This window comes from Chiloscyllium plagiosum, chromosome 20, assembly GCF_004010195.1.
Source record: "Chiloscyllium plagiosum isolate BGI_BamShark_2017 chromosome 20, ASM401019v2, whole genome shotgun sequence".
NCBI lineage: Eukaryota > Metazoa > Chordata > Chondrichthyes > Orectolobiformes > Hemiscylliidae > Chiloscyllium > Chiloscyllium plagiosum.
The window spans coordinates 17,892,800-17,908,703 of record NC_057729.1 but is presented as its reverse complement, the minus strand read 5'-3'; the positions used below and the strand labels follow the sequence as shown (position 1 = coordinate 17,908,703).

Below are 15,904 nucleotides of genomic sequence, written 5' to 3'. Positions count from 1 at the left end.
TTTACTGCCACTCCTTACTGCACTGTGTACTGTCACTCCTTACTGCACTGTGCACCATCACTCCTTCCTGCCCTGTGTACTGTCACTCCTCACTGCCCTGTGTACTGTCACTCCTTACTGCACTGTGCACTTTCATTGCATACTGCCCTGTGTACTGTCACTCCTCACTGCCCTGTGCACTGTCACTCCTTACTGCACTGTGCACTGTCACTCCTTCCTGCCCTGTGTGCTGTCACTCCTTAGTGCACTGTTCACTGTCACCCCTTCCTACACTGTGCACTGTCACTCCTTCCTGCCCTGTGTACTGTCACTCCTTAATGCATTGTGCACTATCACTCCTTGCTGCACTGTGTACTGTCACGCTTTACTGCACTGTGCACTGTCACTCCTTATTGCTTTGTGTGGAGATTTTTGTGGACACTCAGATGTTATGGGCAACAGTGACCCTGAGGTGTTACTGTCATCATTTCTTAATAATTGTGAAAGATTAAAATCCTTTGTTTGTCGTACATTGTAAAATATTTTGCTTCTTTTGTACCAATAAGCACATTTTTAGTTTGTTGACTGGATCCTCAATATGGACTCCTGCAGGCTTACATGGTGGCCACACATGGAAGTGATAATGTTTAGTTTAAAGAAACACTGATTAACTTTTCAAACATAACTATAGAGCTTCTGCACCTGCCTGCAAAAGGTTGGTGTTGTCCCAGCTGACACCTGTAAGTTGTCTCATAGCTGTTTGCAACATTAAACCTTAGGATATAAGAATGTAGGGTCAAAATGGCACCTCAGGATAATCTACAATAAAAAGATATGCAGCTACAAGTCTTAGTAGATTGGATGAAACCACAGGAACACAGATACAAATGTTACATTTATTTCTAGTGTAGTGTCCTGAAAGTTAACATCCATGCATCCAAAGGGGCTTCAGTATTCTTTAATCTTTCTACCGCTTATACCATGAAGTGATGCCACCTTGGTAAGTACAGGTGAACTTGTGGAAACCTGCTCAGTGCTTTGCCTCAGATGACGTTAACAGACATCTTCTGGCAAAGTAAAGGGTGCTGACCCACTGGGGGTCACCTGCACAGTGCAAACTCTGAAGCTGGTGAAGGCACTTGGGTGCGCCGCATAGGGAAAGTGATGTGGGAGAGCACCTCTGGAATGACCTAGGAGGACAATTTCTGGGATCCTACCTGTCATTTCTCCTCCCTTTTCACGTACAACAACACCTCCCTCACCACTTGAGATGCTAGGGAACCTGGAGTGAGGTTAAAGTTCCTTTGTCCCCTCTCGCTGAGCCAGTGAATGCCTTCAAGCATTGGAGCGAAGTCCAATCATCTGTCCAGCAGATACTGACAGTTCTGCTGAACCTGGCTCTCTACTGCAGCTGTCACTGATCTATGGCGACAGCAAAAATTTCCATGCTGGATTTACAAAATCAGATAGAATGTGGGCATTGGAGTCTCCCCTACCCATCATTCCATGTCTGTGTATGATCTCTGGCACTTCCACCAGATGTTCCCCTGCTTGCTTCTGCATCTCTATCAGCTCATTAATGGCTAAGTCCAAAGACTCATCATCTGTACTGAGCTGAACAGAACTTTGTTCACCATGAGTCCTGTGAGTGTCAGAGACATCAAGCATATGTAAGTTAGTTGCATTAGCCACAGCGAATGCAGGGTTGTAGGGAAAGGGTAGGGGGATGGGTCATGGTGGGACGCTCTTTGAAGGGTCAGCGTGGACTTATTGGGCCAAATGACCAGTCTTCCACACTGTGGGGCTTCTGTGATTTGATGATTTCTTCCTCCTATATCTTCAGGCCAATGTCAGTGTACTCACCAGAATGTGAACCCAAACCTACTCAAGCTAGGTTCCCCATTGAGGTGGGTGTCTCTGCACTGGAGGAGGTTAGGTTCTGGAATGCGTTGACAGTTCATTCTCTGAAAGTCCTGGTTGTTCCTCCTCAAAGAGGTCATCTGGAAACTGGTTGGGAGAAATGGGCTTGGGAGCTGGGCTTTTCTTTTCTGGCCCTTCCTTTTGCTCTGTGTCACAAAAATTGCATAGATAAACATAAAATTTTGTTAGTGCTGTGATGTGCCATCCTGACCCAAAGTTTCATTACAATATTGACTCCTGCTGAGGAGTTGGTATAAGCCGTTTCAAGAAGTTCTCACCATGTGGTGGGCCATATCCAATCTCCCCTTCAGCACACTGTAACAACCTACTGGGCCAGGGCATGGCAAATCAAACCCCACTATTCCCAGAGTCATAAGCAGAGGTAAAGATTTTTTTTCAAATAAGTCAATTTGCCTAACTTTCAAACCAAGGTTGACAGAAAATATCAACTAAGTTTCTGTTCTAAACAAGAATTATCGTTTATTATACATTATTATTCTATAGCTACACATAAGCTACAGGTATAACTACCTCTACACCTCCACGTAGCCACAGAAATGAAAACTCCACCTAGTCTTCTAGAACTTCCACCTCACTCTTATCTATTTTTCAAAGTATTTGTGGTTTGTTACTTTTATTCTTTCTTTCTCTTCATGTTGTATTAAATGAGCTCACCATGGTCTCTCTGAGATAGCTTGTTATTTTTAAAGGTAACTTAGAATTGGTTTGGTGATATGTAATACAATCAATGGTTAATTTGACCAGAAACATGAGGAAGCAAGAAATTCCTTGTGGCGCAGTGATAGTCTCCCTGCTTCTGAGCCAAGAGGCCTGGATTCATGTTTCTTCAACACCGAGTTTTGTCATAACATGACTGGACATATCAATTAATTCTTTCTTCTTCCAAATCCATAACCACTTTCATTTAGAAGGACAAGGGCAGCAGATACATGGAAATACTTGCATGTTCTCCTCCAAGCTGCTGCCCATCCTGATTTGGAAATATACCACAGTTCCTTTAGTGTTGCTGGATAAAAATCCAGTAATTCCTTCCCTAATGGCATTGTGGGTCGACCCACAGCAAATGAACTGAATCTGTTCAAGAAGGCAGCTGACCACCACTTCTGCAGGAATCAGTGATGAACAATACCTGCTGACTCAAACAGCGAAACCCAAACAAAGTCATAGAGTCATAGAGATGTACAGCACGGAAACAGACCCTTCGGTCCAGCTCATCCATGCCGACCAGATATCCCAACCCAATCTAGTCCCATCTGACAGCACCTGGCCCATATCCGTCCAAACCCTTCCTATTCATATACCCATTCAGATGCCTTTTAAATGTTGCAATTGTACCAGCCTCCACCACATCCTCTGGGAGCTCATTCCATACCCGTCCCACCCTCTGAGTGAAAAGGCTGCCCCTTAGGTCTCTTTCATATCTTTCCCTTCTCACCGTAAACCTATGCCCTCTAGTTCTGGACTCCCCCACCCCAGGGAAGAGACTTTGTCTATTTCTCCTGTCAATGCACCTCATGATTTTATAAGTCACTGGAAGGTCATCCCTCAGACTCTGACGCCCCAGGGAAAACAGCTCTAGCCTATTCAGCCTCTCCTGATAGCTCAAATCCTTCAACCCTGGCAACATCCTTGTAAATCACTTCTGAACCCTTTCAAGTTTCACAATATCTTTCCGATAGGAAGGAGACCAGAATTGCACGCGATATTCCAACAGTGGCCTAACCAAAATCCTGTACAGCCGCAACATGACCTCCCAACTCCTGCACTCAATACACTGACCAATAAAAGAAAGCATACCAAACACCTTCTTCACTATCCTATCTAACTGTGATTCCACTTTCAATGAGCTATGAACCTGCACTCCAAGGTCTCTTTGTTCAGCAACACTCCCTAGGACCTTACCATTAAGTGTGTAAGTCCTGCTGAGATTTGCTTTCCCAAAATGCAGCACCTTGCATTTATCTGAATTAAACTCCATCTGCCACTTCTCAGCCCATTGGCCCATCTGGTCAAGATCCTGTTGTAATCTGAAGTAGCCTTCTTCGCTGACCACTGCACCTCCAATTTTAGTGTCATCTAACTTACTAACTGTACCTCTTATGCTCACATCCAAATCATTTATGTAAATGACAAAAAGTAGAGGACCCAGCACCAATCCTTGTGGCACTCCACTGGTTTAGGGTGTAGGTTTGCTATCCAGACGTTTCATTACCTGGCTAGGTAGCATCATCAGTGGCGACCTCCAAGTGAAGCGAAGCTGTTGTCTCCTGCTTTCTATTTATATCTTTCTCCTGGATGGGGTTCCTGGGGTTTGTGGTGATGTCATTTTCTGTTCGTTTTCTGAGAGGTTGATAGATGGAATCTAGATCTATGTGCTTGTTTATGGCATTGTGGTTGGAGTGCCAGGCCTCTAGGAATTCTCTGGCATGTCTTTGCTTAGCCTGTCCCAGGATAGATGTGTTGTCCCAGTCGAAATGGTGTTTTTTTTTCATCCGTGTGTAGGGTTACGAGGGAGAGGGGGTCGTGTCTTTTTGTGGCTAGCTGGTGTTCATGTATCCTGGTAGCTAACTTTCTTCCTGTTTTCCTACGTAGTGTTTGTGGTAGTCCTTGCATGGAATTTTGTAGATAACATTGGTTTTGTCCATGGGTTGTACTGGGTCTTTTCAGTTTATTAGTTTAACCTGAGCTACAAACCTTCACAAACCTTGTGAAATCCACTGGTCACAGGCCTCCAGTCTGAAAAACAACCCTCCACCACCACCCTCTGTCTTCTACCTTGGAGCCAGTTCTGTATCCAAATGGCGAATTCTCCCTGTATTCCATGAGATCTAACCTTGCTAATCAGTCTCCTATGGGGAACCTTGTCGAACACTTTACCCAAGTCCATATAGATCACATCTACTGCTCTCCCCTCATCAATCCTCTTTGTTACTTTTTGAAAAAACTCAGTCAAGTTTGTGAGACATGATTTCCCACGCACAAAGCCATATTAACAATCCATAATCAGTCCTTGCCTTTCCAAATACATGTACATCCTGGCCCTCAGGATTCCCTCCAACAGCAACCAACATCAGTCAGGCTGCTGCATAGTCTCAGTTGACCCGTTAGGTTTGAATCAAAGAAATTTGAATGGTTTTGAGATCCAGCTTGTTATCTTATCAGTGTACACGAGATAGATGCACATGGGCATTTTCCAGCTTAAGCTGAACAGGATCACACTCAATGTTGGTACTTAAAGTTAGGTTGACTTATGAGAAATGTTTATTCATACATGCACTGAAGGACTACGAATACAAAGGGAACAAAACACCAGCAACAACATTCTCAAGAAAAAGAGAGGGCACCACTCCCATAAATTTTCAACCTTAAATTCTATATAGAATTACTAAAGTAAAATTGAAGTCCTGAAGAGCATTCCCAAATTCATGTGGATTCTTTCAATGAGATTTTAACTCTTTCAAAGCCCATTCACTTGTGCAGAGTTAAAAGCAGATTTGGTTAATAAACTGCAAAGGTGTAAGCTAGCAATGTTAACGGTTGCTGTTGTAGTTAATTTAAAAAAAATTGTACTGAAGAATAATCAAAGCTAAGGGTTACTGTAATCTTTCCTTCACGTATGCACAAAACATACCCTTGGCAATTCTTTTTCTCAATATTTCTTCATTCGTTTCATCATGAGAAGGCACATTGCAGTGTTTGGTTTTTCAGTTAGGAACATCACTTATTTTTGTTCACTTACACTTGGTTCTAGGAACCTCTCTTACTCGTTGCTTTCAATGGAGAAATCTAGAGCTCTAAGCACCATAAGCTCAACAGTGCTGTGAAATAGTATTCAACTGGCAGCCAAAAAGAGATGCTAGATACTGCTCAGCTCCTTATTTATTTGATTAATTTGCATTTAAATTAAATGAATAATGGGCATCTTGTTCTCATAAATATATGGGAAGGACGTTTACCTGGTACGTATTCCTTAATGATTACTTATAAAACTTATTTTTGTGCCTTTTCGGAAATCACAAGAAATATTGTGCAGGATAACTACCGTATTATTTATATCTAACAGGTATGGCTTTGTTTTCTGCTGTGAGATCACTTTTTCATTCCAGTGATCTTACAGGCAAAAGATTTGTTGGCTTGAATCTACTCTTTACATCATTGATGTCAACATAAAGAAACTCTGCAGCTAATTCTGAAGAAGCGACAGAGAGTCTCATAATGAATGGTGACTTTCCTAACCTATAAACATTGCAGGACAAGTCTATACTATTTTGTTGAGGTAAAAATAGTAATGATGTTTTGGATTATCTGTGGCAGGGGCAAGCTAGCTAAGATTACAAGGTTAATAAAACAATAGAAAAGGAAATCCAGAGTTATTTCTCGAGGGATACAATTGAAAAGCAGAGAAGTTATGATATAATTTTCTCAGATCATGGTTAGATTACACTTGTATTATATTCAGGGCTGAAATAGACAAATTTGTAATCAGTAAGGGAATCAAAGATTATGGGGAAAGGCAGGAACATGTATTTGAAGAATATCAGAGCAGGCATGATCACAATGAAAGACCCTTTCTGCTCCTACATCTTATAGAATTATAAAGTATTGCATAAAGTGCCAGTGCTATATTATAAACAGAATATAGAGGCACTGGAGAAGGGGCAAGATGGATTTACAAGAATGGTCGTAGAAATGCAAGATTTTTCCAACAGGAAAGAACAGACTGTGTCATTTTTTTCTGTCAGACATAGAAGGTGGTCCATACTATCAGTTGCAACTAAATGGAAAATAAAAGGAAAATAAATAAAAATTTGGATTTAGTGCTCATAGTTAAAGATGATGTAGCAACCCCAGAGCTGCCATTCCTGTGTGCCCCAACTCCCTACCTGAATAAAAACCAATCAGACACCTATTTGTTCAGCTCCGGGCTTCCAGGTCCCTGTAGGCTGATACCCTTCCTTCAAGAGCTGCTGGCCAATCATAAACCAGCAAATCTTCAAAAACAGCACTCCTGAGAGTAGTGGCTACTACAGGTATTTCAGAAGACCCAAGGATGAATGCAGCTAAGGAATGCTGTAAGGTGGGTAAGTAGGATGGGTTCACCAGGAACAATCAGGCAAACTCCAGTGACAGGAAGGGAAGGGGTCAAATTAAGTAGCCGGTGGTCTTGCTATGTGAGGGACACTTGGCACCAAAAGGTTGCCAAGCAAAAGAGACACCACCCTCAAGGCTGGCAGCAGCAACCCCCCCCTCCACCCATCCCAGAGGATACTTGTGCAGTCTTCCCAACATATAGATACCCCCCCTCCCGAATACCCTCAGTTGGCCTCCATTTGGGAAACTGCTGTGTTCTCAATACTAATCCATCCCATTTCTTATTATTCTTCCCAACCCCCACCCATCTCTCAAATACCACCCTGTGTACAGGGTATATCTTTATAAGGCCTTTAAAAAGACCATTACAAAGCATTGTCCTGGAATATTACTTCAAATCCAGCTGACAGACTTAACTTTGGCAAGATTTAACATTTTAAAAATTTGGAATTGCGCAGCATGTTTTTTAGATTTGTTCATGAGAGTGGGAGTCGTTGGCTGGGACACGGTTTATTGTCCGTTCTTAGACATACCAGAGACAATGATATACTGAGTGGTATACCATTTTGAACACTGCATCTGGTGCAGGTACATCCACAGTGCTGCTGGGAACTCATGGATTGGGAAATGACTTCAGAGATTCTGATGTTGAGCAGGTGAAGGAACAATGTTAAAATCAAGCTCGATGTCTTTTCTGCTTGGTGCCTAAGTTATGCTACCTTGTAATGGAATGCCTTGAATAGAATTAATGCGGAGGAGCCGCATGTTGAACTGGGGTAGACAAAGTTAAAAATCACACAACACCAGGTTATAGTCCAACAGAGAGCAGCTAGTGCTTCCAAATAAACCTGTTGGACTATAACCTGGTGTTGTGTGATTTTTTTTTAATAGAATTGTGCAATCAGCTGATTATTTTGAAGAAGAAGCAACTTAATATAAAAACTAACTTCTATACCAGGCAGCTTCAATTTCCAGCATATAAGTGGTCCAGATCTTTGGATCAGCACTAGAGAGCACATGTCCAATGCTGACTGGGATTTAAAGTGCCCCTTTACATTTTTACACTGAAGCCTTCTGTACCTTTTCACACGGAAACAAGGTGGAGGTTAATTGTTGGATGCAATTCCAGTGCAGCAATGATCCTTTTCTCATCATGAGCTAGTTCACTTACCTTCATTGACTTGCATTGTTTTAAATGCAGCTGTCAACGTCTGAAACGACTTAGCCCTGCCGCACAGACAGTGCTAAACCCCTGGTAGTCTTCTTCCTCTCCCCAAATTCCAATACTGTTCTCCTTCCAGAGGTCTGAAACCTTGTTTTGCACACCATCTCTCCAGCCACACAGTTACCTCTTCACTATGGTTGATATTGCATCAGCAGCTCAATGATCTGTTTTCTGTCTCAGTTTACTGGAAGTGCAAAAATCAATGAGAAGTTTTCATGTTACTGTTTAAGATTCTGATAGCATTGCTTTCTCCTTTGCAGGACTCAAGCTTGGCAGATGATTTGGCGAAGAAAGGAGTTGAGACGAGAGAAAATACACCAGCAAAGAAAGGCAAAGACAATTCGAAACAGAAAAAATCAGCAACAGAAGGCAACCAAGCAGAACCTCAGAGAGCAAAATCTATGGAAGACCTTCCTCCTGCTCAGCAACAGAATGCTGCTTCAGTGCCAATACCCAATGGCAATGACATCAAAGTCAAAAGAACCCCAGGGAAGGGACTGGAGAAGAAGCAATCATTTGGGGTGTTCCTGAAACAATTGGTATGTTAAGGAAGCTCAGATAAAATAAGATTCCACAGCCTTTTCCATTTAAGCATTTCAAAACTAAATTAACTACAAATTTATATAACTTGTCATTTTTGTGGAGTTTGAGGATTTTGTTAAACCATAATGATAGCTTTGCTCCCTAATCTTTGCTATTTTATTTTTCCCACTTGCATTATTCGTCTTTTTATAGTTTATCCTGAACTGCATTGACGAAAGAATGCTAGAGACCACAAATTTTAATGGCATCTTCATGAGGATCTAAATAGAAATAAATTTTCATGAATATATAGTTAGTAAACTCGACTAGCAATCACTAATAATGATGCAGACATTGAAACATGCATTTACTTTGCTGCGGGTAGTTGGGAAAATACACGTTTTCTTTACAGTTCATGTTTTTAGCTATTTTTCTTACGCTTGTCCACATTTTCCCAGCTGTCGTACTGAGAAATCAGTGCATGACTTGTGTTCAAACCTAAGCATTGCACCTCCTTGTCAGCACATTGGAGTATTATGGTTTAACTCACAATTTAATTTCCTTTGTGTTTGCTACACCCACTCTCCCTGAGGTAATATGCCTTCCTGGAAATTCCAGCTGTGACTAAGAACTTAACACAGAAAATGTTGTAAGACAGACTAAGTCTAACATGTAGTCAGATGACTTTTCAGTAGAATTTAACAATGAATTGCAAGCTAGTGTGGTCGATATGGTTCCACTTAAAGTCTTTGCAAACAGACCACTTCTGATCAGTGGTCCACATTATTTTCAAAATAATCAGATTGTAACCGAGTTTATAGCTACTCACAAGTGTTATTGATATGCATCGTATCTCTATATCAAGCCAAAATGATTAGCTGCATAATTCGCAGAAGCACTAGTGGGATTGCAGATAATAATTCCACTGTATTTATTTTATCATAGTACTAGTACAGTGCAATATTTAGATAATTCTACCTCTGCATGAATGCTGATTAACCCCCAGCTTGGATCAGTGAGCACAGCTGGTCATGCGTTTAGCTTTTCCTTCTGCTCAATGGAATAATCCCTAGTGGATATTGCTCCTAATGTCTGGAAAAGTAAACCAGATCCAACAGAAGGTGGGGGCTTAATGAGAGGAGAATTGAAAGATCATCCAGTGAAGGAGGCAATCCTGTTCAGTGATTATAATTGGTCTCAGTATTCACAGTCATGAAGGATATTCTTGTATCATAATTTGATTAATAGTTAGAAAAACTGAAGTTTAATGCACAGTTTTATCTTGTAGGTGACTTATTAGTCATGATAGATGCTTTGAGTGTTTTTTTAAATTTCAAAATGTAGACATACAAGTATAATAAAAATAGATGCCTGCACCCACTTTTTACCCTTCATGTGCAAGTTATACATGATTGGAATGTTTTAAAATAAAACAGAAATATAACAGCATAATCACCATTTCATATCAACCCTGAGGTACTCATTTTCAAAATCTGGTTATGAACACATCAAGAGGAGTAACAATTAAGATGCCTGAACAGAATTAGTAAATTACTGATATTATCATCAATCAACATAGTCTTGCTCTTTTATTTTGTTACATATTTTTAGTGTTTCTTTTTGTGCTTCACCATGACTATCTTAAATGTGTAATCCCAAAGCTTTGGAGGTTTCTTAATCTTTGTTGGATAGCATTAAAGATGTTTAAAGATGAACAATTTTTTTTAGAAATTTAGTCTAAAAGGGTGGGCTTAAATATAAATTCTACACAATTTGCTTAATACTTAATAAAGCCTTTTCAGGAAGCTGAACAGACTTTAAGCCATATGAAAATGTAGGGCAAGCTCTATTTTTCTATTTACAGTGGCAATTGGTCTCACTAACTTGTGTTACAGACAGGAATATCAGAAAGAATGTTTGTTACAAATCATTATTTTATAGCCACCTAGCTGAAACAACCAAAGTGCAGATGTCAAGTTGACAGGATTGTAATGACCTTCATGGTTGAATAGTCTGCTATGACTCAATGGAATGGCTCAAATTAAAAATAATGTCCACTTGTATTGAGGTACCACAATTTGGCAGACAACAAAAAAATATTCATCATTAGTTTTCCTCCGGTACAACCTAGTTTTCCTTTGAAAAGAACCAACTGTTCTGCATTTTTCCACAGTCCATTAACCTTGGTTGAATGCTGTTTAATCAGTGGTTCTATTCAATCAAATATATCACTGTTATTGCCAGAACAGAAAAAGGAAAAAGCAAGTTAAAAGAATGTTTACATTGTGTTAGCTGATCTTAAAAACGGCTGTAATAGAGGCACTATAATGGATTGGAACATCATAGATTTGGGAAGGAAAAATATCACAATCAAGGTTCCCATTCACAATTGCCAAATAGAATGCGCTATTGCAAGTGTTCGTATATGAATAGCATAGCGGGGTATGTTTAAACTCAGTTGTGATGTACTCCGCAGTTAAGCAGTCCCTGTGCTGCACTGGCTTTGTTGCAATGCACCTCAGCAAAGGAAATTTATTCAGACAGAGAGGAGAAAAATAAAGTAAAGCAAGCATAAAATATTAAATTATTAGATGTAAAAGTGATAAAACTATATGTAGATGATCATCATTGCTGTAATTGTCTGCAATTTATTTTTATGCTTCACAGGGAGGCAAAAAGACAGCAGATGTTGCAGTGCAAACAGATCCTGTTGTTATCTCTCCTGCAGGGAAGACAAAGTGATACCAGCGTAGTCCTTCATTCAAGGAAGCTTGGCAACATGCTTTAACACTTGGTGAAATCACATACTGTGGACAGCTCTGACTGTTCCTTTTGTATCTATCAGCATTCCAGCCATGCCCAAGAATATATTTCTGACCATATTTCTAGATAATTAATTAGTGTACTTTCAAAAGATTTCAGCATCGTTAAAGCTATATGTGATTTAGAATACCCATCATTTTCATGTTTTAGGTAAGTGCATTGATAAAAATGTATAGTTTCACTAAACATATTAGTCATTTAGTTCTAATTGTTTATGTACAAACATCAGGAGTAAAATCTACAGTCCACTACTGGAAAGTTTGCAATAGGTGGGGCCCATGAAATTCCCTGGGTGGCCTTCCTTTTCGTTCATCCTCACTCTTGTCAACAGGCTTTTGCCGGGTGAGGTCTAGGGACACCTCCCTGCACTCATCCAAATGTGGGCATTTATTGACTACTTAAAGGCGCATTCCAGCTCATCTTTAATTTTGAGGCTGACGCAGAAGCTCAGTAGCAGAATGTGTTCCACGGTAATAGCGTATCTCACTGTTCATTCATTATTTTGACATAACTCTTTGATTTGTGGTGTTATTTTAACTCATTACAGCTTAAGTGCCTTGCAACACACTGAAGACAACTTGCTGTTGTGAAACCTCTGAGTATAGGTTTTTTTTCCCAGACAGTGCAGTTTCCCAAACCACCTTCTGAGGAGTTGGCAGGTCACATTGCTCATGTCCCAGACTGAAAGAGCAAGGTCTCACTCAAGATTTAAGGGAGCCCTTCCTTTAATGGGTAAACCCTCCCTTCCCAAAAACCCCCACATCCCTGACCTCACAATCAAGGTCGCCATGCCCCAGCCTAGGGTTCACATTCCCCCCCCCTCTCTGAGATGCCTCCTGCATTGAGAATCTGGGAACTGCTTGTACATATGGCCACTGCTTTCAGTGGCACTGCCGGGGGCTAGAGAGTTGCAAGATCAATCAGATTGGACAGCATCTCTCCAAGGCAGGACTTCACTCTGAGTGTTGGGCAAACATCCTGTCCCCATCCAATTAACACTCATTTTGAGGCTTCTGCGATTGACAAAGGATATGTCACCTCCCCCCACCCCCCACCCCTCCCCCCTCCCCCCCACCCCAACTCCTCAGGAGGTGGTTTGGGAAGCAGCAGCATCTGGAAAAGAAACCTGCCCTCAGAGGATTCACACAGTATAGCAAGTTGTCTTCAGCGTGTTGCAAGGCACTTAAGCTGCAACAAGTTAAAATAACATCACAAATCAAAGAGTTAAGTCAAAATAATGATTAAACAGTGAGATATGCTATTAGCGTGGAACACATTCTGAGCCTCCTTGTACAGTGAATTTTAAGGATTTTTTTAAAGGTTTTAAATTACATGGCAGCAATGGTCAAACATTTTAATTTCAAAAAAGCTGATGGGGAATATTATAGTTTGTATATACTATCTAATAACAGATGTGTTTGTATTAGTAATAAATTACAGCTTTCATGACTAGAATTAGGTTTACAGAGAGTCTAAACATTGTCATGTCAAACCAAGTTAGAACTTTAATTTTAGTGATAACTCAAGAAAAGGCCGTGAATGTGCCCTTCTTTGTTGTGAGTTTGGTGGAGTGGTCATTTATTCAAGCAAAATGGCCAGGTATAGGGGCTTCCATGACCACTTGGTCCTGTTGCCAACTGAGGTCTTTAATGTCTACAGTGTCACCCTGCTACTGCCAATATTTACCTACCAATGGAGAGTTATCCAGCCATTCATGGTGCCAAACAAACTCGCTCTTTATTGCTTGTGGGTTCCAGGGGATACCTCATTCAAAAGTACTTGGAGTGTGATTGAGGAAGCCAGTATTCCAGGGAGGAAACAGCCAAGTCCTAGGCCTACTGCCAACTTCCTCCACCCCTCATTCATGAACCCCATTCTCTGATGCCTCAAGAACCATCTTTCAATAGTGCCTAGGTCCATAGGCAATCCTAGGCCTTGGGTGCGTGTAGTAATTAGCAGCAGCTACGTGCCTGTCAGTTTTCCCTTTATCCTCCCCACTCAAGTGCCCTTGACCCCAGGGAATCTCAGCACTGTCCACTTAACCACTTGATTGGCCCTTAATTAGGGGCCCTTCCTAAAAAGAGGCAAAACAGGACTGATGCTGGCTCTATAGTTGAGCATTAAATATCGCTCTTCATCATAACACAGAATAAGCCACACAGCAAAATATTTTATGCCACATCAGTACAAATGGGATATCCAATCCTTAATTTAAGAAAAGAATGCAGCAACTTTCTACTAATTTTTGATAAATTTGTTTATAATGCATTTTATTAACTTTTTAAATAATCTGAGGAAACTTTGAATGTCTGCATGATTGAAGAAAGCTCTGGTTTCTAATATCATAATTTTAAAAGTTGAAATTCTTAATGAATATTTATCGATATGTCAATGGTCTATATATTTTGGAAATTAATTTTATAATTCAATCTTTTATGTTCACTAACACATTAGCAACGAAAGACTTAGGATAATTGCAGTCTATTTAATTTAGTTTATATGCCTTAATTTCCTATATCCTATTTCCTCTAATTATTCCGTTATTATCCAAGGTTAATTGAACAATTTTAAGTTATACTCTGGCTACATGAATTTTGAAAAGCTGATCAGAATTAAACCTTCACGGAAAAAAAACCTTTACATGTCATCACAGCGTAATTATGGTATAAAGCTTTCATCATGTGTTAATTGCTGCTAAAACTCAGAGTTCTCTGAGTTATTGCCAACAAGTACTGAACTGTTTCAGAACATTGCCTTTCAGGCTATGTATGCATTACTTTTGATTCATCTGTATACAGTTCATTATTATTTCGAGCAATTAAAATTTCATTCATTGTACAAACTCCTATTTGTGTTCCTGTATTTGAATAAAGCAAGCTTTTATCTGATTGATATTACATCTTTGGCAGTTCTGGTCAAAATCTGTAGAGTGATATCCTGCTTTGTTCAGTTTGCTGTTGAGCTCAAGCAGCTTTTGATTTATAGCCTCAGACACTTTGTAAATTAATTCCCTGTTACCAAGGATAAATTTACAAACTGAAGATTAATTTAGTATTATATATTTAAGATTATATAATAGCCCCTTTTACCCCCTTTTCCTGCAAATGCTGAATCTTGCCGGTGCTGTCTTTAAATACCTTAGTCAAGCTGCTAATCTTCATTGTAGATCTTAAACTGATGGCAATTTATCTAATTGACGAGATTTACAGCAAAGCACAATCTTCTGCTCATCTACTGTCCATGCTGGTATTCCAACAGATATTTCTGAAAAATGATCAAGAACAGGAAACTAAGAACACCTTTGATAGATTTTTTTCTCCAACCGAATATTTTATTTTTAAAATTTGTAAAACAAATTATAAAATATTTGAACTTGAATGTTACGGAATTTGCAATAAAATTCAACTTGTTTCCATGCAATAGGCTCCACTCAGTATGATCACAATAGTCTTAATATTAACAGAATATATTCCATGGCATGTTTAGAAACAGTGAGTAAATCATTTTAAATTGGAAAATATACAAATAAACTTTTCTTTGTATACTATGTTCCATCATGATTTGCATTAATGCATTTTCAATACTCTTGATCTTCACAATGTATATTCTTTGTTAGGCACACAGCCTGAGGGGTCGAGTTACAGAACTCAAGACATGACAATTTGTGAATTGTTTGAATATAATTTTTAATATGAAGAATATTCCATTGGAAGGTGGAAGAAAATATTGGATGTAAATTCATTAACATTTAACACTAGTAAATGGTTGTTTTAAATCCCACAGTTGCCTACTTCAAATGAAGGAGGCCTTCAAATAAGGAGTTGCCTGAAGACTGGAGTTTGGCAAATATGGTGCCATTATTGAAGAAAGGTGGGAAGGAAAAGCTAGGGAACAATAAATCGGCCAGCCTGACATCAGTGGTGGGTAGGTTGTTGGAGAGGACTTTAAGGGACAGGTTTTACATGCATTTAGAAAGGCAAGGACTGATTAGGAATGGTCAGCCTGGCTTTGTATGTGGGAAATTGTGTCTCACTAAATTTATTGAGTTTTTTGAAGAGATGGCACAGAAGTATGAAGACAGAGCAGTAGACGTCTGTTTGAACTTCAGCAAAGCATTCGGCAAAGCTATGCATGGTAGACTGGTTAATAAAGCTAGATCACATGGAATCCAGGGGAGCTAGCCAATTGGATACAAAATTAGTGTGAAGGTAGGAGACAGAGAGTCTTGTTGAGGGTTGCTTTTTGGGCAGGAGGCCTGTGATCAGCAGTGTGCTGCAAGGATCAGAGCTGGATCCACTGCTTTTCAGTATTTATATAATTGAT

General features: G+C 39.9%; 1 protein-coding gene across 4 annotated transcripts in view; it reads left to right on the top strand.

Annotated features, from left to right (window-relative positions):
• Nucleotides 1-12,110, top strand: part of LOC122560046 (breast carcinoma-amplified sequence 1-like) — a 125,705-nt gene extending 113,595 nt beyond the window's left edge. For all 4 annotated transcript variants that reach the window (XM_043710236.1, XM_043710235.1, XM_043710237.1 and 1 more), the window contains 2 exons: nucleotides 8,497-8,775; nucleotides 11,426-12,110. In XM_043710236.1, coding sequence (XP_043566171.1) covers nucleotides 8,497-8,775; nucleotides 11,426-11,500 — 354 coding nt within the window. In that variant the 3' untranslated portion in view covers nucleotides 11,501-12,110. The remainder of the gene's footprint in view (nucleotides 1-8,496; nucleotides 8,776-11,425) is intronic.
• The last annotated feature ends 3,794 nt before the right edge of the window (nucleotides 12,111-15,904 follow it).